The sequence below is a fragment of the Carlito syrichta genome, unplaced genomic scaffold (genome assembly GCF_000164805.1).
Source record: "Carlito syrichta isolate Samal-C Ts95f unplaced genomic scaffold, Tarsius_syrichta-2.0.1 Scaffold301567, whole genome shotgun sequence".
Taxonomy (NCBI): Eukaryota; Metazoa; Chordata; class Mammalia; order Primates; family Tarsiidae; genus Carlito; species Carlito syrichta.
The window spans coordinates 449,724-476,300 of record NW_007245663.1 but is presented as its reverse complement, the minus strand read 5'-3'; the positions used below and the strand labels follow the sequence as shown (position 1 = coordinate 476,300).

The window sequence follows — 26,577 nt, the reverse complement described above, 5'->3', positions numbered from 1 at the left end:
TGATTTTGTGAAAAATCTGTATTCAAATCAAGCAAATACCACAAACTATTTTGACTGTTACATCTAATTTTTAGGTATATAATAATGCAAAGAAACATTGCTTTTAGGGAAAAAAAAGATAAATGCCCTCCAAAAACTATGACAGTGCATGCTAAGAAAATGTTAGTGTTGTTTGGGTTTTCACATCTTTATTATCTTATCTTTAGAGTTGTTTTTAGGTTTTAAAGAACTCCTTAATGCGGAAATTCTTCTCACTTTCACACTTGATATAATTTGTTGTTGTATTCTATCTCATGTTAAATATTTTTAATACTCTTTGTATCTGAGTTGCTTCTACTAATCCAATCGCATGACATTAGATCCTCATTTCAAAGAATTTGCTTATATAGGACATAAAATCTTAAGTACTAAAACTCATGAATTTTTCATAGAAGTTTGTGATATGCAAAAGAAGTTTTTTATTTGTAACCAGGTAATTGTGTTCTTGTTATCATATACTAGTTTTCTTTCGGTATTTTAGTAATTCACAAATGAATGTGTGTGGGGGTTTTGTGAACCAAAGAAAACATACGTCTAAAGATTCTCTAACTGACATGCCCAACATACAAGTATATGAAAATAACAGGTGTAATTTAACTGCTAAGCAGAGGTCAAGAGAGTGAAATCAGGATCGAGAGAAGTAGAGAACTAGACTACAGACCACGGGAGGTCTGATGCCACCACTCCGCTTCTCGGGTCTGGAGGATGATGACGCCACATTTGCCAGAAAGAAGGCTCTCCTCGTTCCAGAAAGGGCTGGAAAATTGTTTAAATTGTATAAGCGTGCAATGAAATTTTGCTTAGATTCATCAGTTGATTGCAGCGTTCCTTTTCTTATTTCACAAAATAGTGGAAAACATCCTCCCCTGGAACTTGGTAGGTTTTATTTAAGTACTGTGGCTGTTTGCTGGTGTTGAGGCCTTAACAAACACAGCCTACCTCCAAGTTCTAAGCCTCCGAAGACTCCTGGAGGTCCCATTTGACCACTTAGTTTCAAAGGCAAGATCCATCCAAATGATACGTGCTACACAGAGCTAGCTTTGAGGTGTATCCTAGAAAATATGCCTTTTATTATCAGCAACACTTTTTTTTCTTTTGAGTTGGAGTCTCACTCTGTCGCCCAGACTGGAGTGCAGTGGCACGCTCCCGGCCACCGCAGCCTCAACCTGCTGGGCTCCAGTGATCCTTCCACCTCAGCCTTCCGAGTAGCCGGAACTACAGGCGCACTCCACCACACCCGGCTAATTTTTTATTTATTTTAGAGACAGGGTCTCGCCAAGTCATCCGGGCGGGTCTTGAACCCACGGGCTTGGGCAGTCCACTCGCCTCGGCCTCCCAAAAGTGCTGGGATGACAGACCGAGCCACCGAGCCCAGCCAGCAGCACTCTTTTTAATTTCTTTTATAGATTAAAAAAATACCAGTATTTTACTATGGTAGAGATAAGCTTCATGAATATGTAGACTTATTTTCCCTCTGGAATTTGAGACCATATTGACTTTCAGTAGCATCACAGTTCAAACTTTTGTGTGAATGTGAACACAGACTTGGATGTGTAGAGGCTACATGTTCCTGAAAACATTAAAAGTATTGTATCGCCTAGTTAGCCAGACCTTTTGTAGACTTTTTGTCTTGTTTCCTGAGGAACTTTGAAAGAAACACTCATTTTGCTAAGTATCAAATTTTTGAGTATTTGATAGCAGGTGGAAGTTATATATGAAGATAATTCAATTTGCTATAAATAATATATGTAAGGAAACAGTGAACTCTGAGGACTCCAGGAACCTGGAAGTGCCACATACCTCTTAGCAATGACCGTCCCATGCCCACTGGCTGCCGTCCACCGCTAAACCACTCAGATGCAGCAAGGGAGGTCCGTCCCCATAAAGCAGCCGGACACTTTATCTTTAAACCAAGGTGTCAGGTTTGTATTTTATCTGTAAAAAAAATGTAACATGAATATATTTGACATCTACCTCAGCAAACAAATTAATGCTAATTAAAGATTAATGTGTTGTAATTAGCATTAAAAATGCAATTAAATTGTGAGTAAATGGACCAGGAATAGAAGATTGTTAGACGTCTCGCTGCCTGGTTTTCATATTCTGTCTTTTGTTTTTGCAGCAAATAGAGGAAGCGGAGCAGCAGGCAGCTCCCAGACTGGAGATGCTCTGGGGAAAGCCCTTGCTTCGGTGAGGAAATATTGACTTTGGACGCCACATGTACCGCCGGAGAAGGGTGAACTTTAATCAGAAGTGGACATTTGGAATTTTAGAAAATGAATGGCAAATAGCTTTGCTTTCTTGGGTGCATGCTAGCTTTCTTGCATCATGATCACTAGAGAATTGGAGAAGAAAGCTCTGACGCTTCCAGTAGATGGATGATCCCTGCCATCTCATCCTGTCACCGGGGTACTAAGCCACAACCCACTGTGGGTGTTGAGATAGTCTTCTGGCCTTTAGTTTCATAGATTTTCTATCCTGATGTCGTATTTTTCTCTCCAGCACTGTGGGTGCTCAATTGACCAACGAAGACTGGCTTTGCAAGGGCCTGTCCTAAAACACTTGGGAAAAGGAGTTTGGGGGAGAAGATTGACAATAACTGGGGTCCATGAGGAATTGTCACTTAATTGTCACCTCAAGGACTCAGCTTCTCTGTTTTGCCCGCCCGCCGCCAGGAAGCTAGAATTGAATCTTTCTTGCATGTTCCCCGGTGACAAAATGGCCTATGCCTTAATTGTCTCAGGGAGTATATCCAGTATCTTCTTCAAAAGCTAAACGTGGTCACTTACAAATGTAAGTGGGCTTTTGTTTCTCTAAGATTTTGTCTCTTCTGCTGGTTTTGCCTTAAATGCCTGGGAGCATTTAAGAAAACGTGGCCCTATCTTAGTGTAGTGCCCCAGGTAAAGTGCTTTATTTAATGTGGGCCTTCTCGTGCTGTGGAATTAAATGCCTCAATCATAGTAAAGGAGTTGGGAAACATCTTAGAAATAATACTGCCCAACCTCTCATTTTGTAGTTGAGGAAAGAGAAGTCCAGAATATCTACCTGGCTTGCCCATAGCCAAAACCAGTGAGGAAAACAGTAGGATTGACATCTGCTGACCCCAGCCTGGTTCTTTTCTCATCATCCCATATCACGTCAATCATTCCTTTCCTTCTTTTTATTTTTTTTGAAAAATGAAAGTATTGTTGGGTTTTTTAGTGCAGATTATCGGTCCTATAGTTAATCATTACTTGTATTTTGGAACTCGTGAGTCTTAAATGAATTATGCCGACAACTTTGTGGTTTAAAAAAATTGTTCGTTGTTGATTCCAAATGAATGAGGTGTTTTTTTCTCCCCCTCCCCACTGTTTCAAGATCTATTCTCCAGATCACACTAACAACAGCTTCTCATCCAACCCTTCAACTCCTGTTGGCTCCCCTCCGTCTCTCTCAGGTAGTGTATTTCAAATCCCATTGCATCATAGCACCAGCTTATAAGAGTGATTTCTCCCTTATGTTTTCCGCTCTAGTAGGTGGAGACCCCCCGCAAAATCCAAAAACCTGACATTCCCATATAGATGAGTAGAAAAGGAATGGGAGAGGAGCAGATCACCAGATAATAGAACAGTCATTTAGATGATGACTTTGGGATACACAGGCCTATGGGAAATGCATTTCGTAAAACTTTTCTCAGTTCTGCATAAGACACCCAAAAGTAGAATAATATATTCCAATAAAGTGTCTCAGGTGAAAAACTCAGTTAACATAGTTGTGAATATGAATAGAGACTCTGTTAGTCATCAGAAACAGACTGTTTAAATGGATCATTTCTTGCAGAAATTTTAGACTTTCTGAATTGCTTCTTTAAAGTATTGTGCGGGCTTGGTGTATTGGCTCACACCTGTAATCCCAGCTCTTTAGGAAATGGAGGAAGGAGGATCGCTTGAGCCCAGGAGTTCGAGACCATCCTGGGCAACATAGCAAGACCTCATCTCTACAAAACATCTTTTGAAAAATGAGCTGAGTGTGGGTAGTGCACTCCAATAGACCCAGCTACTTGGGAGGCTGATATAGAAGGATCTCAGGAGTTGGAGGCTGCAGTGAGCCATGACTGTGCTACTGTACTCCAGCCTGGGCAACAGAGCAAGACCCCTGACACAAAAATAAATAAATTAATTAATTAAAGTGTATGCTGTTGAAGTATTTGGGGGAAAACTATAATTTTCTAAATAAATTGTGAAGTAATTGTGTGGAGCATAACTTGAAACTATAACACAGTAACATGACCTGTGACTTCAAATCGAATACTAGTAATAAAGTTGCAGAGTTAGTGTCAGTAAACAGTTTAATTTTTCAGAGGTCCATTTAAGAGACTCGTTGCCCTTTGAGTATAAACGTTTCCAGAAAGCCTTGCCTGGTACATGTCTCTGCTCTTTGGAAAGAGGACATGCGACCTCTAAAAAAAATAAAAATAAAAAGCCTAAATCACATCTGTACCTGACCGAAGCCTGACCTTACTGTAATTTCTAGTGGAGTCACTTGCCTAAATTTGACCTCCTCGAACCCGGTATTATTCCCTGCATGTTCACATGACCCAGTATAAACTGGGTTCTGTGGTAGAGAATGGGAGATTTCAGATTACCACAACACTTTAAGAAATGATGGCCACGGCTGAGATGGGGTTTCATACCAGCCTTTCCCAAGCCTCCTTGACATGGGGGAACCACAGAATAGAGAAGGGAGTAGTTGAACCCTAAAGTCCACATCCAGAGAGATCAGGTTGAAATTGGGAAGAAGGTGAAATGGTTTTAAGCTAATGTGACATTCCCGTGGTAGAAACGGAAAGTAGAGTTCAGTTTTGTTGAACTCTTCTGGTTCAGACCAGATCAAACAAAGCAGCTTTTATTTCATCTGTTTTCTACTTTAGGAAAATAAAAATGTTCCGTAGTCTAGTAATGGTTGAGACCAGCTAACATAGTCTGATGCTCTGTCTTTACGGATGAGTATACTGAGACCCAGGAGGGGAATGTGATTTGCCGAGGTGACACAGGCAGTACTATCAGAGTGTGGACGAGAAGCTAGTTTTCCTCTTTCTGCCAGTCCACTTCTAGGTTCATGGTGGCAGAGAAAAGTTAGGATGCAGTCATCCAGGAAAACACCACAAGTACCCTGAAGCTGAGTGGTGTGCTCTAGGTGGAAGACACAGAAACAAGGCTAGAGATGCCAATTTTTGGGTCCCAGTAATGCATCATGGAAGACCGCATGTTAGGAAGAAAGGACTTTTATGAAGATGCAAATATGGGGACAGATTGCTATTTTCACACCGACGGCTCTGTCCAAATTCTGTCAAGAAAAGTAATTGAACAAAATACTCTATTTTTATTTAGCATAAAAATATACATGCACACCCAGAAAAGGCAGGAAGAATGGATTTTAAAAGTACTAACAGTGTCAGGGCATGGGATTTCAGTGAGATCATGGCTATTATTTTTTCCTTGTTTGAATGATGTATTTTCTAAGTTTTCTAGACTGAAAGTGTATTATTTTAAGTTTTAAAGTTTGTGTGTGTTTTTTTGGTTAGGTATGTAACACGCATTCTAACAGGAATCTTTTTTAACCTTTAAGTTTAATGACTCATAAAGTATTTTCTTCAGAAGAAAATACCTAGTTATTACTGTTATGCTGAGATTTTAATTCAGAAGGATTATCTCTTCTTAAAGGTCATTTTAAAAACAAGTTTTAAAGCTGTTTTCCAATGGCGAGAGAATTTGGCTTTAATGTAACGGGCGTCAAGGTCAACAAAACCCCTCCTTTGTACTCTTAGAAAGACCTTGACTCCATAGTGATAAGTTTTTCTTTAACAGGAACCCTTCTAGCCAAAATTCAGAATCAATTAAACGCCCCCTTTTGGGAGGCAGCCTGAGGGAATTGTGAGTGTATGTAAAGTCTACATATTTTATATTTAAAATGTTTTCCTTGTCCAAATATTCTTGTATGGGGGGGTTACATGTATTTACCTCATTTTTTAAATGAAAACTGGCATTGCTCTTTCTAGAAGGACTATTTAAATAAAATACTGGTAAGTTGAATTTTAGGTTTATATCAAGCTAATTGTCATTCCCTTTGCATGTTAGCAGGCACAGCTGTTTGGTCTAGAAATGGAGGGCAGGCCTCATCATCTCCTAATTACGAAGGACCCCTACACTCTTTGGTACGTCTCATCTGCTCGTCTTGGTTCTACCCATTTTTCAAGTTATGTTTTTCTTTCTAAGTCCACTGCTCTCTCCAAGATCCGTCTTTTCACCAGTTGTTAACATTAGGTCAACGTGAAGCACACAAGATAGATTGGAGCCTGCATGGCCAGGCTATGCTTGTTCCTGTCTGGAGATGGTAACCCAGATACGACTGAGTGGAAGCCTTAAGGCTCTGAATATCTATGGCCAGATAAGAGATTAAACCTCCTGGAAGGATAATGGCCTCCTCCACAACTTTGGGAAAGAGCCCTGATGAAATAACTTTCCTGATACCAGGGCTCTGGCTCTCCCGCCAAGCCACATAGCTGGGACATTTGATTCTGTATACCTTGCTTTGCTCTCCAGAATAACAGGGTTATGGGAGCTTTCTTCTCAGTCTCTTTATTTCTTCATTCAATTTGATGCTCATGGAAACCCAGTAATGTCATTTGTGGGAAAGGCGTCCCCGCTCTTCCAGGAGGGAATAGTTGAACACGTCCATGGGCATACTTAATATTATAAATACTCACATGATGATTCAGTGTCTCGCACATTAGGCTTTCTCTGCTCGTGGTGGATGGGGCTAGAAATACGCATGAGATGACACTGGCTTGTGCAGTATTTAGTCTGCACTTGAATCAAGTGGGGGAGGGACAGCAGTGAGTGGGAGGAGCTTTTCAGTCCCTCCAGGTTGAGGTTTTCTTTTTTTCTCTATATTTTGAGCTGAAGCATGGAGGAAGGCATAGCTTCATCTGTCTGACTTAATGTTGTCGGTGGCTTAGGGTTTACTTTCTCCCCTTTTAGCTTACTCTTTAATTTAAGGAAAATCTAAAATTGAAAATACAGAGGTGGCTTTTCCCCTTTTGTTGTGCTCTTCCTTGCTGTAATGTGTGAACCGTCTACCACACAGGCCACCACACAGGGTGACACATCATCTATATACAGCCCAATTGATTCACAGACCACCTCTTAATGACCCAGAGTTGTGTTAGTGTTGACCTCTATTGCTCGTTCTCTGGGGTTCATCCATCAAAACCAGGCTTTGTCCAACTGCAAGAACAGTAAAGACTAGTTTTGTAGGTGTGGGGTGCAGCGTCAATTCTCTTTGAATTCTGAACACTCAAGAGGGCATTCGCCGGCAGAAACTTCTTTCCACCAGGAAGCTGCTCACTGAAAACCATGATAGTCACATATAAGATTTCTGTTCCTTCTTACGTTTACACTTATTGTCCCCACTTTTATAAGTTAAAAAGCATGCATGCAAAAAAAGGTTTAGTAACTTTCTTGAGGTCAAGTAAGTAGCAGATCTAGCAGTCTGGGGGGGGTCATTTAACTCTCAGACCCACCAAATCAAAATGCTCTGTACCATAGACTAACTATATTAGACACACATTCTTCCTGTTGGTGTAGAATAATTAGAAATTGTTTTTCTCATGCAGTAAAGCTGGTACATCTGTTTGCACAGCCCATTAGACATCACAGTAGATTGTATCATGATCTATTATAAAGATCAGAAGACCTAGATTCCAACCCTGACTTAACCATTGTCTGGCAGTGTGACACTAAGTAATGAATCCACTTAATTTCTTAGAGCCTCATTTTCACATCTATATGGAAGGGTCCATGTCTTACCTTCCTATCCATACACTTGTGGATGAGGATCCAAAGAGATGGTATATTTTAAAGGGCACACTAGAAAGTGGTGTTTGATAACATTGTTTGACCACAGTTATAAAAGTGAATACCTCGCTACATGTCCTTTTTCTTCACTGAAAATGGTAGTATAGGCCTTGTCCAGATGCAGAAAACTAGGATCCTCATGATAAGGGTGACATTTTAATGATATAAGGTAGTGAATTCTATACTATAGTAGGGGCTTTGAAATCAACTAGAAACCCCCAGTGAGCAATTAATTTAAGTCTTTGTGATTTTTTCAGTCGTGAATTCTCATGCCACTTCAGTTGACAGGATTTTTGTAATTTTTTTTTCTTTTGAGGCCCTCATGCACCCACATAAGCTCACACAAACTAGTATTGAGGATAGATAAAAAGCAAGAAACACAGGCAAAAATTCAACAGGACGGGATCATCTATATGCTTATAACTGTCTCTGACTTTATCCTTAGCACACTGTGTTTATATACCACGGGGGAGACCAAAGAAATAAACCTTCAAGAAGATAATTTAGCTGGGAAACTATAAATAGGTCATCTTTCCAGTGTTAATTATTTAAACTTTTTAACCGAATGCCTGCCAGAGTGTTCCTTAAGTTCAGTGAATGTTTTTTGTTCTCTAAAGTAAATCTGAATTCTCTTTCAAGCTAATGCAATACAGTATAGCATGTGTACGTTTCAGCATCCCAGAAGACTTCTTGAATTTAGTTTGTCCATGAAAAATAACACGATCGTTTTAACATTAACATTTTCCACCAGTTTTCTGAGAACAGCAGTATTTATTTATATTATTGTTTTAGGGATATATACTGTATTGCAAGCATGTATTTAGATACCCAAAGTGTGGTTTTGGTCAACTCAAGTCGGATATATAATTTAGGCACACCTTCTGAACTAAATCGAATTTCGCATCATCTGTTAACCAACAGCAAAGCCGGATTGAAGATCGCTTGGAAAGACTGGACGATGCCATTCATGTTCTCCGGAATCATGCCGTGGGCCCATCCCCAGCTATGCCCGGTGGTCACGGGGATATGCATGGGATCATCGGACCTTCTCACAACGGAGCCATGGGCGGTCTGGGCTCAGGGTATGGAACTGGTCTTCTTTCGGCCAACAGACATTCACTCATGGTAAGTCGTGACTCTTGCGGACTCTCTCCTTCTGCGTAGAACTAGAATTTCAGGTATAAATAGTCCTGCTGGTTTGTTTTGTTTTTCTCTTCACAAAAACAGCCGTATTGAGATATGATTCACTTGGTCTACAATGTGCCCATTTAAAGCGTACAGTGCAGTGTGGTTTAGTGTATTCTCTGGGTTTTGCAAACAATACCACCAGTTTGAGAACATTTTTGCCCCTTGCAAAAAGAAAAACAACCCTGTACCCATTAAGCATCATTCCCCATCCCCCAGTCCCCTCGCAGCCACTAATCTGTGTTCTATCTCTGTGGATTTACCTACTCTGGATATTTAATGATAATTGAAATGATACAATATATTATGGTTTTTCTCACTGGCTTCTTTCACTTCGCATAATCTTTTCAGTGTTTATCCACGTTTTGCCACATTTTAGGACTTCCTTTCTGTCGTCAAATGTGATTTCATCATATGGGTATACTATATTAAATGTATCTGTTCGTCAGATGACGGACACTTGGATTGTGTCCTCTCCAGTGTAAACATTCACGTATACGTTTTTGTGTCGACACATTTTCATGTAGGAAGAAATTTCTGGGTCATTGCTGGTGTTTGAAATTATTCATCTTGGTGACATTGGCTAAAGGGCACAACTGAAGTTCATGTTACATTGCTGGCATTTCAAGTATGGGTGGGCTGTATTTTTTTATTTAGAAGCCAAAATGTCTTTCAATTCTGAGTATGGAAGATAGAAATATATGGCGTATTTGTTTGAGTAAATAAATACATGGCGGAAGACTGTAATTTAACATATAGAGTAGCTTTATCACTACCTATTTATGAATATGTCTTTATTTGAATAATACTTCAGCACATTTGTCCATATTATACCTGGGATTTTAATTTTGCCCATTATGAAGGGGACTCAAAAAAATGGATTTATTTTTTGGAGGGCAAACCCCTTGAAATGCAGGCTTCCCCCACTAGGTGAGTGTTCTAGGAACCCTTCAGCATCAGTGTGCCAGCTAGTGTTGTTGTGAGAGGCTGCGTTCAGCTTCAGTCAAATTTTATTTTATTTTTTTGGAGATTCTTTCAACGCATTTGCTGGTTTCCTGATGGGTCATTTACAAGTACGCCTACTCACACCGCGCTGAGTGGTCAGCAGTTTTTGACCAGAAACAACATGACTCCTGTGCCCTACCCTCCCTGTTCACCTGCTCTCACCCTGAGCGACTTTTTTTGTTTCCCCGATGAAAAAAGTCCCCAAAGGGAAACATTTTGCTGATGTGGAAGAGGTGAAACAGTAACAGCAGAAGCACTAAAAGGCCTCAATATTGACAAGTTCAAAAACTGTTTTGAGCAGTGGAGAAAGCGTCTTGATGGGTGTATTGCATCCAACAGAGAATACTTTGAAGGTGACTGAAGTTTACACATGTAAGAATAAATACACAATTTTTTATGAATAAATTCCGGGTTTGGGGGGATTCATTCCCCCTGGTACTTCTGAAAGGATTTTAGAGAGAATTGAGGGGAAGATTACAAAGAGTCAGAGAATTGTCTTGACAGAATATTAAATGATGACAATGAATGAGCTAACCAGATAGGAGGAGAGTTTAACTTTACCAGTGATTCTGTATAATTCTGTCCCTTACAAACTCCTGTCTGGTCGCTGAACGCTCGGTGCCCTGTGTTTTTCCTGATAGGCTCTTTAAAAGTTGCTTGGATGAAGGTCCATTTTCCATTGTCACTACAGCATTCCTTATTTAAAGATGGTTCCGGAAGAAATGCAAAATAGGCAGATTATTACAAGGTTCTTTTAGTCCCCACCCTTTAGTACTCTTCTGACCTCTTTTCCGTTTATCTTGATAAAAGACTAAGATTAAGAATATCGTCCTGTGCGGCGTAATATTGAAACCTGCAACCAATTTGAAACCCAAAATACTGGTTTATAAATAGAAGCCATGAACTCACTTCTAAAATGTGGAAAGATATTTTTGAATGCCAAAGCTAACTCTGCTTTTTTCTGTTTCCTGAACTCTACCCTAAAAATTTATCATTGAGTAAAAATTGTTTGTATGTTCGTGGCAGTTGCTAAGAGTTTACAAAAGGAAAGTCGAGATTTTAATTTAGCTTGGCCTCAGGTAATGTGTTAAATACGCTTGGGATGCATATAATACGAGATTTTCGTTTGTGCAGTTCTTTTTTTAACTACAGTGTTTAAACAATACTGCTTTTAATTAAGAAATCTGGCTTTATTAAAAGCCGGATCTGTGGCTTATAACCATTTCTGTATATCTGCTCTCAATCAAGAGAAAAATAGTTTAATTTCTGTAGCTGTGTTCATTTTGCATATGTTAAGCGGATGTAACTTGCACCCAGGGCATTGCTTCAGAGACCATCTTTTCCATAACTATGTAAGGTTTTTCTTAAATACCAGATGTAGGTTAAGTGGTTCTTTAAAATATTAAACTATACATAGGTGCGTTTTGGAACTATTTGACCTTTCAACTGCCTCCTTTTTGAGTCTGATTCTGAGGTGGGATGAGAGGAAAAGACTAGAATTATTTTTGGAGATGGGAAGTTGGACCCTGGCAAAGGGAGAGGGTCAAATAAAACAGGAGGAAAAGGGAAATAATTAGCCGATATTACCCAGAAACCTCTTTGATTTGATTTGGGGGGGGGAGGACCATACAGAAGCAACAAAGCCTCCCATTTTGCTGATGAGGAAAACTTCCTGTCTCTCCTCTGAAGACATTTAATATTCAATCAAGGACAACTGCAGAGCTAACCAGATCACAGGGGGCGTGTCAACAACTTGCTGCCCTTTGAACTAAGTGGGGTTTTCAGTCTTTCTCCTCTCTTCCTGAAAGCCATTCAGCATGACTGAGCTTCTCCGCCTGAAACACTAATGTGTGTGGAAGAGATTAAATTGGCATATCTTCCCTGTGCAAACTGGTATGAATTTTAAAACAAAAACATAAGAACAAAGGAAATAGTTCTTGAGTGTAGTCAGTCTTAAGTTAGCCTTTGACCATTTGAGACATTCCACAATAAAAAGGAAATTAAGGGGGAGGAAAAAAGCCCCCCCCCACAACAAAAAATTCAAGGAGGATCCTGGTAATGTTTTCCACATTTGAATTTTGTAATACAGAAAACAGGCTATAAAACGTTGGCCAGCTGCTGTAAATAAAGTAGCCGTGGGAGGTATGCACAGGAAACTTGGACAGAGAGCACTGTGAGCATCTCATTCCCAACTACACACCTTCGTTTGTTGTTCTGGAATGGAAGCGAGTTGTGCTAACTCGAGACGCATCCCAGGCCCAGCTTTGTTTTGAGCAAAGCTCCTTTCTGACTCTCCTTAACAATTCCTTCTGATTAAAGAAGAGACAGCTTTGCATCCTCTTGACCTCCCTGCTCCTCTCGTCTCCTCTCTCCCGCCTCCCAAAAATCAAAACAAAATGGCTTGATCACTTGGAAGATGATAGAAGCATTTCTTTCTGCAGCAGCTTGAAATCGTGGTGGAGAAAACTGTGTTCTGCCTCGACTGTTATGTTATCTCATTTAATTGCTAACATATTGTACTTAGCTTTTGATTCATAAAATGTTTTCCTTGGAGTTCTGAAGTAGGTCTTCAGTGATTTACCAAGTATTAGTATCATGAAAGAGTTTTTTTTTTTTTCACAGCAGCATGGCTCATAACACTAGAGTGAACGCTGTATACTTGCAAGTTTTCTGGACACTGTTATTTGGCTGTGTTCCTTTCCTGCTCAAAACCTTCACTGGCTTTCCGTTATCTGCGATAAAGCCCAGTTCCTTAGCCCAGCGTCTAAGACCCGGTACTGTTTTCCAAAAGCCTTTTGTTTGGTTGTTTCCATGTGCAGAAAGGTTTCCAGAAAGACCAGTCCGGGCATAATCGGCCCTACACATTCTCGTGGAGTCCTTCGTTTGTATGTCTGGCTTGGGTGGATCTACCCAAGCTCTCTCTAACTGCCTCTCACCCATTCTCAAAATACTGACTCAAGGCCTTCTTCCAGGAAGCCTTTCCATGCTCTCCCCACCCACGTTAGCTGTGCTCCTCTCTGCTCTTACAGCACCGTGCATTATGCCACTTCGAGACATTTCTCTGACTCAGCTGTGCATCGTCTGTCGGTATGACTGCTGCCTTATCAACGCTTGTCCGTTCCTCAAGTCCCACTTACTGCATTTTGTGTTCCTCCCAGCAAATAGGTCATCAGGGAAGTTGCCGGCCCCTCTGCTGGGTGTTCTCTACACGTTATCTTAGGCATCTTCACAAGAACACGAGGATGACAGTAGTGTCTGTTTTAGGTGTTGGGAAATGAACTTTAGGAGGCTTGAGTAGTTAGTCTCAAGTCACGCAGCTCAATTTGAACTCTGCTGCATCAGTTCCAATTTTAGTGCTCTATTTGACTGCCAGGTGTCCTCCCCAGAGGTTGTCAAGGAGTCCATCTTTTGAGAACTAATTTTAGGAGTTAGGAGTGTATGATTTTCAAAGCTTGATAAGTGCTGCTTGACAAGAGTAGTTTCCAGGTATTCCATGGCCAAACCCCAAACATAGAGAACTTCCACTCTGACGTGTCTTAGCTTAAAATCCACAGTGATAATTCACTTGTTCTTAAATCAGCTAAGTGACCAGGGGGTGCGAACACACCCTACCAGCCTCCTTGAGGTGGTAAATTTTAAATTATTAAGGTTTTTTTTCCTCACCCTAACCACTCAGTGCTCTTACAGAATTACAGCAGAAATCTCCCATTGTGGGAGTGTAAGGAGACGCCTGGGCTTGTCAACAAACTAGAAACTCTTACCAAATATAAGCCCCTTGTGCCTTAGATGCCTCCATGGTTCATCTTGGTATTAAATTATTAGATTTAGTATCACTAACTAGTCATTAACTATTTAATGTCACTAAAAAGTTAGAAACACTTAACCAATATCATCCCCTTGTGCCTAGATACCTCCATGGTTTATCTTGATAATTAAATTATCAGATTTGATATCAATAGTCACTAACTAGTCATTAACTATCAAATGTCACTAATTAGCTAGAAACGCTTACCAAATATAATCCCCTCTGCGCCTCAGATACCTCCGTGTTTAAGCTTCGTATTCAATTATTAGATTTCTTATAAATTATTGAAATGGCAATTTTCCAAATATGATTCTCTTTGTTATTCATTCATTGTTCAGAACCACAGATGAGACCCGAAAGGAAGCCTTTCAAATGACCTACACTCTTTTTTCTTCTTTTAACTAAATAAGAACAGAACCCACATCAAAAGGATCTTCATGTGACTCTGTATACTCGTAGTTATTTGCTTATAGAGTCAGAAATGATGGGATCACTGAGCTAAAAGTCCTCTATACTAATATATTATTATCTATTAAAGTTCCCCTCTACTATCATAATATTAATGTGGTTTCCAGATCCTTTTTGTTTAAAGTCTGCTTATTCATTTCAGTGACATTGATCAGTGGCTACCAAGTGCAAACTCTATGGTAAGATATTGTCTCTGCTCTCAGGGGATTCACAATCTAGTAGAAAGAGACAGATATTTAAATAGATTTTTGTATGCTCATCTAGCAGTTCCTACAAGAGGGCAGACTCTCAGCTCTTACCAAGGAGGGAACGATCATGGTGATTCATAGAGGAGTACTGATCTCCTAAGTGAATCTACTGTGGTTGACATTGGATGGAGGGACCCCTAGTAAACTCACCCCCACACCTGTCCTCCACAACATCCCTCAGGCCTCCTGCAGAGGGGTATGTGGAACACATTTCAGAAACCACCGACATAAGCCAACCGTAGCCCAGTTTTCCCCTTTTCAGTAACATTTTTAGTTTTACGTTAGAGTAAACAATTTATCAGAAACATTCGTTTGGTGAAGAAGCATCTTTTTATCTAAATGACATTAAACATATGAGAACTTTTACCTCTTAGGGATTCATAAGACACACGAGCTAGTTTTTGCTTGTGTAGGTAGGTAGGAGCTCAGACCACTGAACTTTAGGCTTTTTAGAGTCGAAGTCATGTAGCCCATTGCCCCTGTTTTGCTGCTGAATGAAGACTGTGGACCAGGAAGGAGAAATGACCCAACCATAAGTGCTCACTAGTTAATGCCAAGGTAGGATTAGAAACGAGACAAACCAGCCACTAGACCAGCACTCTTTATACTATAATCCCACACTGCCACAGTAGACTTCCTCTTGAGCCTTAGACCATAGCTATTTCAAAACTGGGTTGTACTGAAAAACCATTTTGTTACTCCGACTAGCTAGTGAAATTCAAGAAAACCCTTTAGTTGCCCCTAGGCTCCCTACAAAAAGTTGTGGTTTTGCTCTGCCTGTCATATCTAGCAAAGAGAGAGGGCAGGACATCGATGTGGTGTGGCATTTACTGGTATGTAGTCAGGGAGGTAGTGAGGGTCAGAGGGTTCTAGTGTGGACCTCTTCAGCAAAGATACAATCCACAGAGGCATTATCCTCTTCAGTCTTGCTCCTCTTGGACTTTCCCAGATGTTGATTCCATAAAGTTCTGTGTATATTTGAGCACATACTTCATTTCTCAGCAGTTATTACCATAGAATCTCAGGGGCCTTAGAAAGCATCTCTACTCAGATCCCCCTAGATTCCCTGCCAAGCAGTCAACAAGCCCCAGTCAGTCTCCTTCCTCCAAGAATGAGTAGCTCCAAAGCCCACTGCCATCCAATGTTTGGAAATTATTTTTGTGTCCAGCCCAGATTTGCTTCTCTGGCTCATTTTTCTTCCCAGTAGAGCATATTCACCTACTAGACTCTAGAAGAGAGCAACGGCCCACCTCTTATCAAGGAGGGAACAATCGTGGTCGCTTGGTAGAAGAGGGTAGTGACTGCCTAAGAGAGACTGCTGTGGTTGACTTTGGATGGAGGGGGCCCTCGTAAACTTGCCCCCACACCTGTCCTCCCCAGCCTCACCACTCCTGCGGGCAAGTGTATGGAACACCTTTCAGAAACCACCGACCTAAGCCATCCTTAGCCCAGTTTTCCTGTTTTCAATAACATTTTTAGTTTTGCTTCATATTAAATAGAATTTATCAGAAGAACATTTGTTTGGTGAAGAAGCATCTTTTTATTTAACTGACGTTAGACATATGAGAACTTTTACCTCTTAGGCCTTCGTAGGACAAACAGATTCGTTTGCTTGTATAGGTAAGTCCAGCCAACAACTCAGCAAACACTTGAGAAACTTCTAGTTATTTGAAGACAGTTTATTCGGTGTTTTTTGGTATTTTTTTCCCCCTCTAGACATCTGTATCTTCAGAGATTTAACCTAAAAAAGTTTTGATTTCTGGTCATGAGGTCCTAATTTTCCAGTGCATTCTCTCTAGTTGAGCGAGGTGCTATTTTCCCTTCCCCAAGGACCTTTGAGTGTATCAAATCTGAGACCGAACACAGTACTCAGAGAATTACCAGGGTGGACTATGGCGGGTCACTTCCCTTACTCAACACATTGTCTTCACTAAGGCCGCCTCACAAAATCTCATTTGTAGTTTTTATGTCTTCATCATCCTGCTGACATACATTAAACTTGCAGTCAGTTGAAATCCCTAAGCCACCTGTCTCCCAAAAACCCGTGTGCCCTTTTTGTCATGCTTGTACAAGACTTCACATAGTCCCTTTGCATTTCACATTGCAGCCTCAGTCTGCTTCCTGTCTAAAGGTTTTCTTGAGGTCCTCATTAAGTCACATACTCTGCCGTCTGTGTTGTTGGCCAGTGTGATGGGTATCATTCATTCCCCTGTCAAAGCTACTAATAAAAATACTGAACAGCAAAGGCTATAGACCAGAAGGGCACGAGGCTCGGTGCTACAGACATTCTCTCTCCACTCCCGTCATTCTCTGCTCTTGGAGTGGAATCCATCAACCAGGTCTGTCCCCTTGTCACACCCTCACGCAGCCCACCTTTACGCGTGTCATCCATAGCATTGTCACAAGAGGCCAGGTGGGCAGTTCTCCCGTGAGTGAGGAAGTGAACTTTGTCTAGGAAGACTTGTTCTTGGTTGAACCAGAATGAGTTTGAGAGGCCATTGCCTCTGCTTCAGAGCACTTCAGAACTACCTGTTTAATGGGCTATTATAGAATTTCACCCAAGATCTTAGTCATCAATATCGTTTTTCAGTATCTACTATTTTTCTTTAATAGGGTATTTGCCTTCTGTGGTCTTCCGTCGTCTCTCCTCATCTCCACAATTATCAGATATTTCTGAGAGCAGATTAGCAATCTCAACTGAAAGCACTGAACTATTTTAGTGTTGTACTTTATTTTAAGAAAACTTAAAGGACAAAGAGGAAACAGAACTTGAAGAAATTCTCTTAGCTATGGATTCATTTTAACAGCTTTAGAAACCTTGGGCTCACCATTTGATAATGTCTGCGTTAATTTAAGTAAAGGTCAAAAAGTTTTGAATACAGCGATAGTCATGGTACCATTTAAGCTCTATTCAGCAACACCTAAGACCAGGGATTGGGACACCATGAATGCCCAGATCTCAAAGCAATAGGTGCCAATCAGGTGTTTTCCCTTCTTTTTTGAGTACATATTTTACTCAAATTCAGACCCTACAATGTCGATATAGATGGTCAATCTACATTGGATGTCTCCCCAAAACCCTGCTTACTACCTGTGCTCCGAGGACAAACACAGTCTAGTTCTCTAATATCTAGCATCTGAAGCTATGAACTTTAAGCAGATGACAAGCAAAAACTTTGTTGTCCGCCCCACTTTTAAAAATAAAAGACATATATATAAAACAGACCCTGTATCTCATCAGATTCTTAACATTGTTTTCTTCTTAAACAATGGAGGACAAAACAGGCATACACTTTCAAAAGCACAAGGATCCTCATTTGTAATTGAACGTTTATTGAGTACAAGGACACAGTTCTAAACTGTATATAACTTGGAATGGGTACAACTCTTGCATTTTAAAACATCTAATCTTGTTTTTTCAAGAAAGCAGATTTTCTGGTGGGGAACGTATGTACTGTATATATTAGAAAATACACATATGTTCATTCAGTCATTCTGCATCTGCTCTGCTTCTGATGCTGTTGGGGGTGCCTTCGTGTGTAAGAGAAAGTCTCTGATCTTTCGAACCTTTTATCCTGGCAAGGTGATAATGCAAGTGTATGTCTAACTACAATGCAAGGTAGAATTATTAAGTGACCTGAGAAGCGATTTCAGACAGCTGGGAAGTTTCCTGGGGAGGATGTCATTGAGCTTGTTTAAGAGTCTGGGTAGAACTTCTGTAGTTAGAAACAGGATAGGAAAGGCATTTCGGAGCCATCAGATATGCACTTTTTCATTTGTTTTTTTGTTTTGAGTCAGGGTCTCACTCTAGCCCAGGCTGGAGCGCAGTGGCACGATCACAGCTCACTGCAACCTCAACCTCCTAGGCTCAGGTGATCCTCCCACCTCAGCCTCTCGAGTCACTGGGACTACAGGAATGTACCTTTTTTTCCCCTTTTTTTTGCTTTTTTACTTTTTGTAGGGACCAAGGTCTTGCTGTGCTGCCCAAGCTGGTCTCAAACTCCTGGGCTCAAGTAATCCTCTCATCTCGGCCTCTCTAAGTGCTGGGATTACAGGCGTGAGCCACCACGCCCAGCCGAGTAAGCATGATTTGAAAACAAATACAGAAAACACAGGCCGTTATGTGCCCAAGGGGAAGTAAGAAAATCGCAGGGTGATACCAGGCCTCGCAGCTCACCCGCCCAAGTGGCACTGGGCGAAAAGCCCCGCCTCCACACACGGCCGCTCCAGCAGTTGGCTCGAATATTTCACATGAGAGTCCACAGGAAGAGCGAGCTTTCATGTATATTTTTTACATCCAAATTAAGTTAACTCATGGAATTTTCCACCCTTAGGAATTAAAGTAGCAACTCATGAAGTAATTCAGTTATGTCATTCATACCAAAACGGAAAATACTGGAGCAACTTGGCACCATTTAAAAGCCAAGATGAGGCCCTGGCCATTTTATATTTTTTTCAAATTCTGTGGCCGTTTTGTTATTTTAACTTTTATTGTGGCTGTAAATTTTTTCAAATCAAAAGTATCTTAATTGCTCAGAAAACGTAAGTGTAAAATCGGTTCAAAATAAGAAGAGGGTTTAGGCAAAAGCAGCTGTAGGAGTGAAAACTGGAAGAAAAAAAAAAAGCTGTAGCATTGCATTTTCTGTATCGCACGGCCTCTACCTAATTGGTTGACATTCACAGTTGTGTGTAATTATAGCTTCCTCTATATCCATAAATCATCTTAGAACTATAAAGTTGAGTTTAACCCAGAGATCTGTCCGATATTAGTTAAACAACATCTTTGGGGAAGCATTGTCCTGATACAATAGCCACATTCATTTTAAATCAGTTAATTGGACACGTTGTCAAAAAGCACAGGATTGAGTTTCCACATTTTAATTTTGCATTCGCCTTCTCCCCAGCTTCTGCGCACGGACGGGTCTCGTTTGGAGCTGAAAGTGTGTGAAAGTTATTGGAGAATGGTAGTCTCTGGGTAATGTTTCTGTAAGCTGCCCAGAATTTCCCCCTGTAGTCTAGATGGGAAACAGCTGTTTTTTGTTTTAAAAGCTGTTTTGAGAAATGTCTGAATCTTGAGATATAGAACTGAGGTCACCATTAAAGCAGGTGCTTGAGAACAAGTGAGAAAGACTCTGGGAGCCTGCTGGCTCTGGAATCTTCGGCAGGGCACCTCCTATGAGAGGAAAAAGTGGTAAAGTGTGCTGCTTTATTCAGGGCACCGATATGAGTTAAGTAAGTACATTAGCAATATTATTAGAAACGGGGTATCTGAGAATGCAGCCAGACCCTGAGTGAACAATTAGCTCAGTGTGAAAGAAACCAGAATGGTCATTTCCCTCGCAGAACTTCAGATACGAGAGGCCAAGGCTCTAGTTTCCCTTGGGGATTGTAAGTGCTTCAACTTCCTCTTTAAACCCACCAATGGTAAAAGAACTCCTGTTTCAACCAGGTAGTACCCTAACTGACTGTGTCTTCCAAGTGTTTGGATGCAGCGTAACGGAAAGAGAGACAAGAAACCTGACTTGGCAAGACCCCTGCCGAAGCAGCTTGAAAAAAAGCAAAGCAAGAGACATGTGGAACCACTAAAGGCCAGTGCACGTCAGGTATCCACCAGCCTCGAGATGAAAGGAAATGAGCCTCCTCCCCTGGGAGCTGGAGGTTATTAGCAGCTGTTTATCCAGTCGGGAATAGAGATTAACATTGTACTTTTTTTTTTAAGAACTAGAAGAAAATTTGTTTGGGAAGTTGGCTCTTCATATCAAGTCACGGAGCCTTGCCAAAAAAAACTTCCTTTCTCAGAACTCATGTACTAGGGTTGAGCAATGTTATGATTCTCTGAGAAACTCTGGATTACCAAAAAGTCTTTCTCTATTAAGCAGAATAGAACAGGGCAGAGAAATGGGCGGACGTTTGCCATTGACACACTCCGTCGTACTTTGCACCGAGGATGCTAGCTGTTTGGTTTCCTGCCTGTTTTCCAGCCTGAGTCTAGGTGGGACATGCCGCCCCAGCCCTTCCACACCTCCACAGCTTAATTTTTGCCCCACTCAGCCATACTCGATGGGTTCTGCACATGCTACTGCTTGTAAAATGCCTTTTCCTGAGATACTGGGGAGGCTGCCTAGTTCTCTGTGGTGCTGCTTTATTCACATACACACACACACACACACACACACACACACACGAAAGGATTGGATATTAGTAATTTTTTTCCCGATTTAATGCTCCTCTTAATGTCATTTTCTTTTATTAAATCCTTTCTTTTGCTTTTGATCTTATTTATAGCAGAGCCACTGGTCATATGGAAACTATTATTGTATAGCTGGGAGATGAAAGACTTCGTTGCAATTAAATAAGAGTGAATCATTTGGGCCAATAATACACACGTACAGTGAGGTACCATTTGTGTCCAGAATGCCCTGTGTTGTTCACTTTGTAGCAAAGCCGTCGAGGTTTATAAAGGGCTTTACAAAAATCTGCTTTTTGTCAAAAATATGTAGTCTGATAATATGAAAACACACGTTAACACAGTCCTTTGGCTGCTTGCTTCTACGCACGCGCACGCGCACACACACACACACACACACACACACACACACACACACACAGTATCTAAATAATGCCTCCAATGGATATAAAAATGGAAATTTTCATTTAAAGTTGGGATGTTTAATTAATATTACATGTCAGTTTATGAAATTCAGGCAATCTATATCGAAATTCTGCCCATCATTCCAAACCTACCTAAAATGCTGCCTTCTTAAAGTCGTCCCTGGCTTCCCAAATGGATATGATTTCATCATCATCCTTTAAAACTCTACATGACCTTGTACTTTTTTTATGACATTCAACTTATTTTGCCTTACAGAGTAATTATATTACCCACCCTTGGAATATAAGTGCCTGTAAAATAATTGACTTGCCTGTCTTTTATTATTTTTTGCACCAAATGCCTAATTAGCATCTTGCATGTAGTGGACATTCAAAAGACATTTGTTGAATTAAATGGGATGTTTGTGCTTTGATAGAAACATGCTAAATGTTTATTTGGAAGTATCAGAAGTCTTAGATTTCAGACAGAGCCCCACAGGTCCATGCCATTTGTGTCATCTTTTGCTGTTTAAGAAACATCTAGTTGTGATATTACACTCCTACACAGTGACCCACACCCAGTCCCTGCTCTTAAGACCCTCACAACCCTGAAAAGTATAGGATTTATGAATGGCGGCAAAGCAAAAATCATTGAAATTGATGGACTGCACTGTTACACGATGCCCATGAATGTGTTTTAAGAGTGGTGTGTCTGTCGTGAATAGTCAGGGAGGAGCTGTGTCTAAGTATGGGGAGATGGTGAGAAAGTAGAGAGTTCTGGAGGTCTGTGTGGTCACGAAGGCTCCGAGCAAGAGGTCTGTGGGGCTCACAAAAGAAGTGGCCGGTGAGTGAGGAGAAGCCAGCCCACAGAGCAGGGAGGGCTTTGCTCAAGCCTTGACGAAGTGGGAGTGAAGCCAGCAGATGAGGCGCCATGAATAGGTAACTCAGATGGAGATCGATGAATGTAAAACAAGGGGGAGCTGGAAGGGACCCAGAGAGCCAAGAAGGGACGCAGCAGCACTGGCGATCTTGATCGGTAGAGTAAGAAAGCACCATGCTGAGACCTTCACATGCAAGGGACCAAGTCGTGGGAGAGAATATTGCACTTCAAAGGCGAATATTTAGAACAGGATGGGAAAGAGGTGCTTCATCGGGGTTGGGGAGCTTCTTAACAGTTCTCCTCTGCAAATAGTTTATAGTCAGCGTGTGTTACTTGGATAATTAGAAAAGCCTTTTTAAAACAAAGGCCAGTTGGTGATGGTGAAGCCAAGAGGACAGTCCTTCTGGGCTGGCTGCAGAGCGCTTCATGTAGTGGTCAGCAGCATGGCTGTGCGCACACACCTCAGGCACCCGAAGTTCCAAGTGTCTGCTTGTGTCTTCTTTCACGCTAAACAAAAGAAGCTGCTCACACATCTTTGCAAGACTTCACCCTTATCTCGATGCTAGATGGGTTTGGTTCACGAGGACGATGGACTTTGGTGCCATGGCACCTGCTTCGCTGCCTGCAGCAGGCAAGGGCTGGAAGGGGCTCTGTTCACCTCCCACCGCGTCCCCACTTGGTATGCTGTGTCCAGTTATGGTTTCTGCCGAAGGAAAATTGTGTAGAGGATTGTGGGCGGAGTGAGGGGGCAAGTGGAGACACAAGAGAGAAATGAAACAATTTTAATGATGGAATTTATGGGTTAGAAAAAGGAAGACACACTGAAGTTAGCTTATGGTCATTTTGGTCTCTCAAAGTGTATCACAGACTCATTCTTTTTTTTTTCCGTTTTGATGGTCATTCCAGGGGAGTTTCATCCTAGCTGACCACATGATAATAAGCACTGCCAAGGTCAGGACATTTACATCATGTTTAAATCCTCCTGGACATTATTTTATTATCTAGAGAATAAACATTAAATAAATCCTCAAGAATTGCACAATAAGGCATTACCTTAAATTTCAGGCAAAGCCTAAGTGAAGCTGTGAGATTTCTGGAAAGAAAAGAAATGAGGAGTTCTCAAGACAGTTATGAAATCTTCTCCCAGTAAACATTTTAAGAATCAAATCAAAATCCAAACAAAAGAATTGAATCCAGATCCGACTTTAGTGAGAAGTCTCCTAAGTGTTTAATCATGTGAATTCTAAAAAGCAGTCTGGTAGTTTTTCAAACTGAGAAGTACAGAAATTGTTCTTGTGATTGGAGCGTCCCAGATGTTAGATCTTTCTCCCAAGAGGTGGTTGTTAGAGGTGGGTCTTGTTTCCGGAGTTCCGTGCCCTGGTGTCCCTCTGCAGTGTCTGTCTAATGCTGCCATTGCAGGAACTTCCGGGTTCCCATCTGGGAGCCGTTTAGCGAAGTTTGCATGACCGCTCCCCACCTCTTTTAAAGACGCGCTTTTGTGCTAAATGATATTTTGCACATTTGAGAAAATAAGGTTTGCTTTTCTCTAATATGACAGAGATCTGGCAAGATAATTGAAACCGAAATCTATTACTCCACCACTGTCATGTATAATTGATATTTCATGGGGAGATTACAGTTCAGACACCAAAACTGTTTTCTGTATCAGTGGGTTTCTAATTACAGTGAAAGCCCATCATCTTTTCTTTCGTGTTAATGGAAAAACAAGAGATAAAAGTAACAGTAAGTGATAGCTACCAGGACTTTTTTCTCTGTCCTGTTTTCTTATTAGTCCTTTTTTTCTTTTAAAAAAAAAAAAAACTGCCTGTGTTCAAAGAAAAATCTTAAACCAGGTGCCGTTAATAACAGACTTCAATTTTGATATACTGAAATGTTTATGATGATATGTCATGTTTTGCCTCATTACCACTTGGTCTAGAAATTGATGACAAGTTTCCTAAAGTTCCTGTCCTACGCTCTTTTAGAAGGATTGTGGTAGAAAAGTAGTAACTGAGGTCTGAAAGCCTGTTTTGAAGCAGTTATCTCTGGAGATAACATTAACTAGGATTGAATAACTGCCAAATGAAATTTAATACATTTTCCCATCCATGAAATAGGCCTCTTAAATACAACAGAATAATTACTTTCACAATACTCCCTGGAAACAAAGAGAGCAAAAACATTGAATGTCTTTTTTTGTTTGTGGTGTTTGTTGTTAGCTTGAGGGTAAGGACAAGGATATTTACTGAGATGCTCTGTCCAACCCCATATAAAAGCAGCCTTGCCAGCAGCCACCTAATTTGAAACTGCATGTCTTTTCAATCTATTTATGTTGAAAGAATCATGGCAAATATTAAATTTTATAATTTAGTTAGACATCTCGGCCTTGGCCTGAGTTGGTGAACTGTGATTTTTCCCCCTTACAATAAAGAAAACGAAAATGATTTTAATATATTTGTGTGTGTGTGTATACATATGCATGCAATATGCTTGTACATAGGTGTGTGTATACAGGGGTATACATATACACACACACATTACTTTAAACCTAAAGCTCCAGGAAGAAAACCCCTTTGCTCTTAATTCTGTTCCCTTCCCTATACACACACACACACACACACACACACACACACACACTCCATTTGTTCATTGTTGTAAGTTTCTGACTTGCAAAATATGTTAGATCTCTAAGTAAAGAATCTAACGTTGGATCTTAAGCCACTTAACCTGTTCTTTAGTTTTCTTCTTTGTAAAATGAGGAGTTTGACGTAACTGATTTCCAAGCTCTTCTTAGCCCTTAAAGTCTAAGTTCTGTGATTTAAAAGTGCTTCTAATATATCAATCCTTTCCTTGGAAAATGAGATTATTTAAAATTATATGGTGCTTCTGTGATTCAGCAGAATTAATGCATATCTAAAGGTATTTAATTATTCCCAATGATAAATTAGCACAGGGAAATGTAAATAGCTATGTCAGAATTTGAATGTAATTTGACCGAAGATAGAGTGGAACTTAGATATTTGCATTTATACAAACCAGCATGATTTACTAGGCCTGGGGTAGGGACTGGCCAAGGCAGCCATGTTTGGAGTATGTGTTCTTGTCTTCTCTTCCTCCTTTGTAAGCCTCACTGGGTCAAGAAAATACCTTCTCCAAGTGGTCCATTCACAGGTTGTCCCACGTCTGCTTTAAAATGAGCTGGGCCGGGAAACGATCTTGGCATTCTGAACTTAAAATACTGAGACAGAGAGGAAGTTAGCTGCAGGTACAGGACTGGAAGTAATGCACCAAGAGATGCCACGAAGGAAGAGTCCAGGCTGTCGACACGCGGGGGCAGAAGCCAGAGAGAAGCAGAGGGGCCCCCAGCGAGAGGAGAGAAGCTGGCAGGGCTCAAAGAGCCAAGGAGTGGCCTTGGGTTCCCAGGAGTTCTCTGGGTCCGAAAATCTAAGTTACAGAAGTCTTCATGGTGGATCTCCATTGACTTGAACATACTTGAAGAAGTCTCTGTTCTTTACTGTTAAAACTACCACGCTCCACGGATCAGTGCACAAAAATCTCCTGAAGCATCATGGTAAGCTCCCTGAGGAGGGGGGCTCCATCTGAGTCATTTGTTACTCTGTCTCCAGCACCTCCCCTTCCAAAGTGACAGGCATGAGCTAGATTAGGAAATGTTTGTTCAGTTAAGAAATTCACTCTCTGATCCATCGAGGCATAGCTGTCGAATAATTTTTAAGTCTTTTGTTTGCATTTCAGCTTGTAAAACTACATTATACGTGACTGGGAGAAGACGCTAAAAGCTTGCAAAGAAATTTTCAATTAGCATTAATACTAACTTTTCATCAGCTGGCTTTTAACTTTAGACTATTGTTATCTGTATGAAATGGTTATCAAAGTAGTACTTTAATGAAGTACAGATCTTCTAAAACTAGGCGCCATATGTCCTACTTAGAGCTGTAGGACTCTGCTTTTCCCCCGGTTACATTATTATATATTTATCATATGAAAGTAGACCTTGTATATACAGATGGCAATATTGGCTCTTACACCTATTTTTGAGTTATTCTAGTGATAGATTTGTGCTGACCATCCATGGTGTTTCTTTTCTTATCTCTTATGTAACCAGAAATAATGGTTCTAAGAGAGAACTAAATACAATTAGAACATGCTGTCTGTGGCCAAGGAAACAAGCAAAGCAAAGCTGATTCTTCAAATTAGAATACTACCCCACAACCACAGGCGAGGACATTGATGCTGGTGAAAGAAGCTCATTCTCACATGAACCTGCACCTGTCGGAGGTCATCCATGTGACCTGGCCTAGAAATAGTCGCAAGGGAGGCTTTAAGACATCAAGGGCAACTCTGTCTCCAACTCAACTCCCTTAATGGAAAATAATTGATGCTCTCAGATGATCTATACAAAATAGACAAAGTTAAGTAACATGTGCCTAAAACCCAAACCAG

At 40.8% G+C, this 26,577-nt stretch overlaps 1 protein-coding gene across 15 annotated transcripts in view; it reads left to right on the top strand.

Annotated features, from left to right (window-relative positions):
- The window catches only part of TCF4 (transcription factor 4), a 391,888-nt gene that overhangs the window by 349,614 nt on the left and 15,697 nt on the right, over window positions 1-26,577 (top strand). For all 15 annotated transcript variants that reach the window (XR_504111.2, XM_008054872.2, XM_008054871.2 and 12 more), the window contains 4 exons: window positions 2,162-2,229; window positions 3,397-3,475; window positions 6,156-6,232; window positions 8,856-9,059. Coding sequence is in view for 14 of the 15 variants with exons in the window: in XM_008054872.2 (XP_008053063.1) it covers window positions 2,162-2,229; window positions 3,397-3,475; window positions 6,156-6,232; window positions 8,856-9,059 (428 nt within the window). In the remaining variant the exon portion in view is untranslated. The remainder of the gene's footprint in view (window positions 1-2,161; window positions 2,230-3,396; window positions 3,476-6,155; window positions 6,233-8,855; window positions 9,060-26,577) is intronic.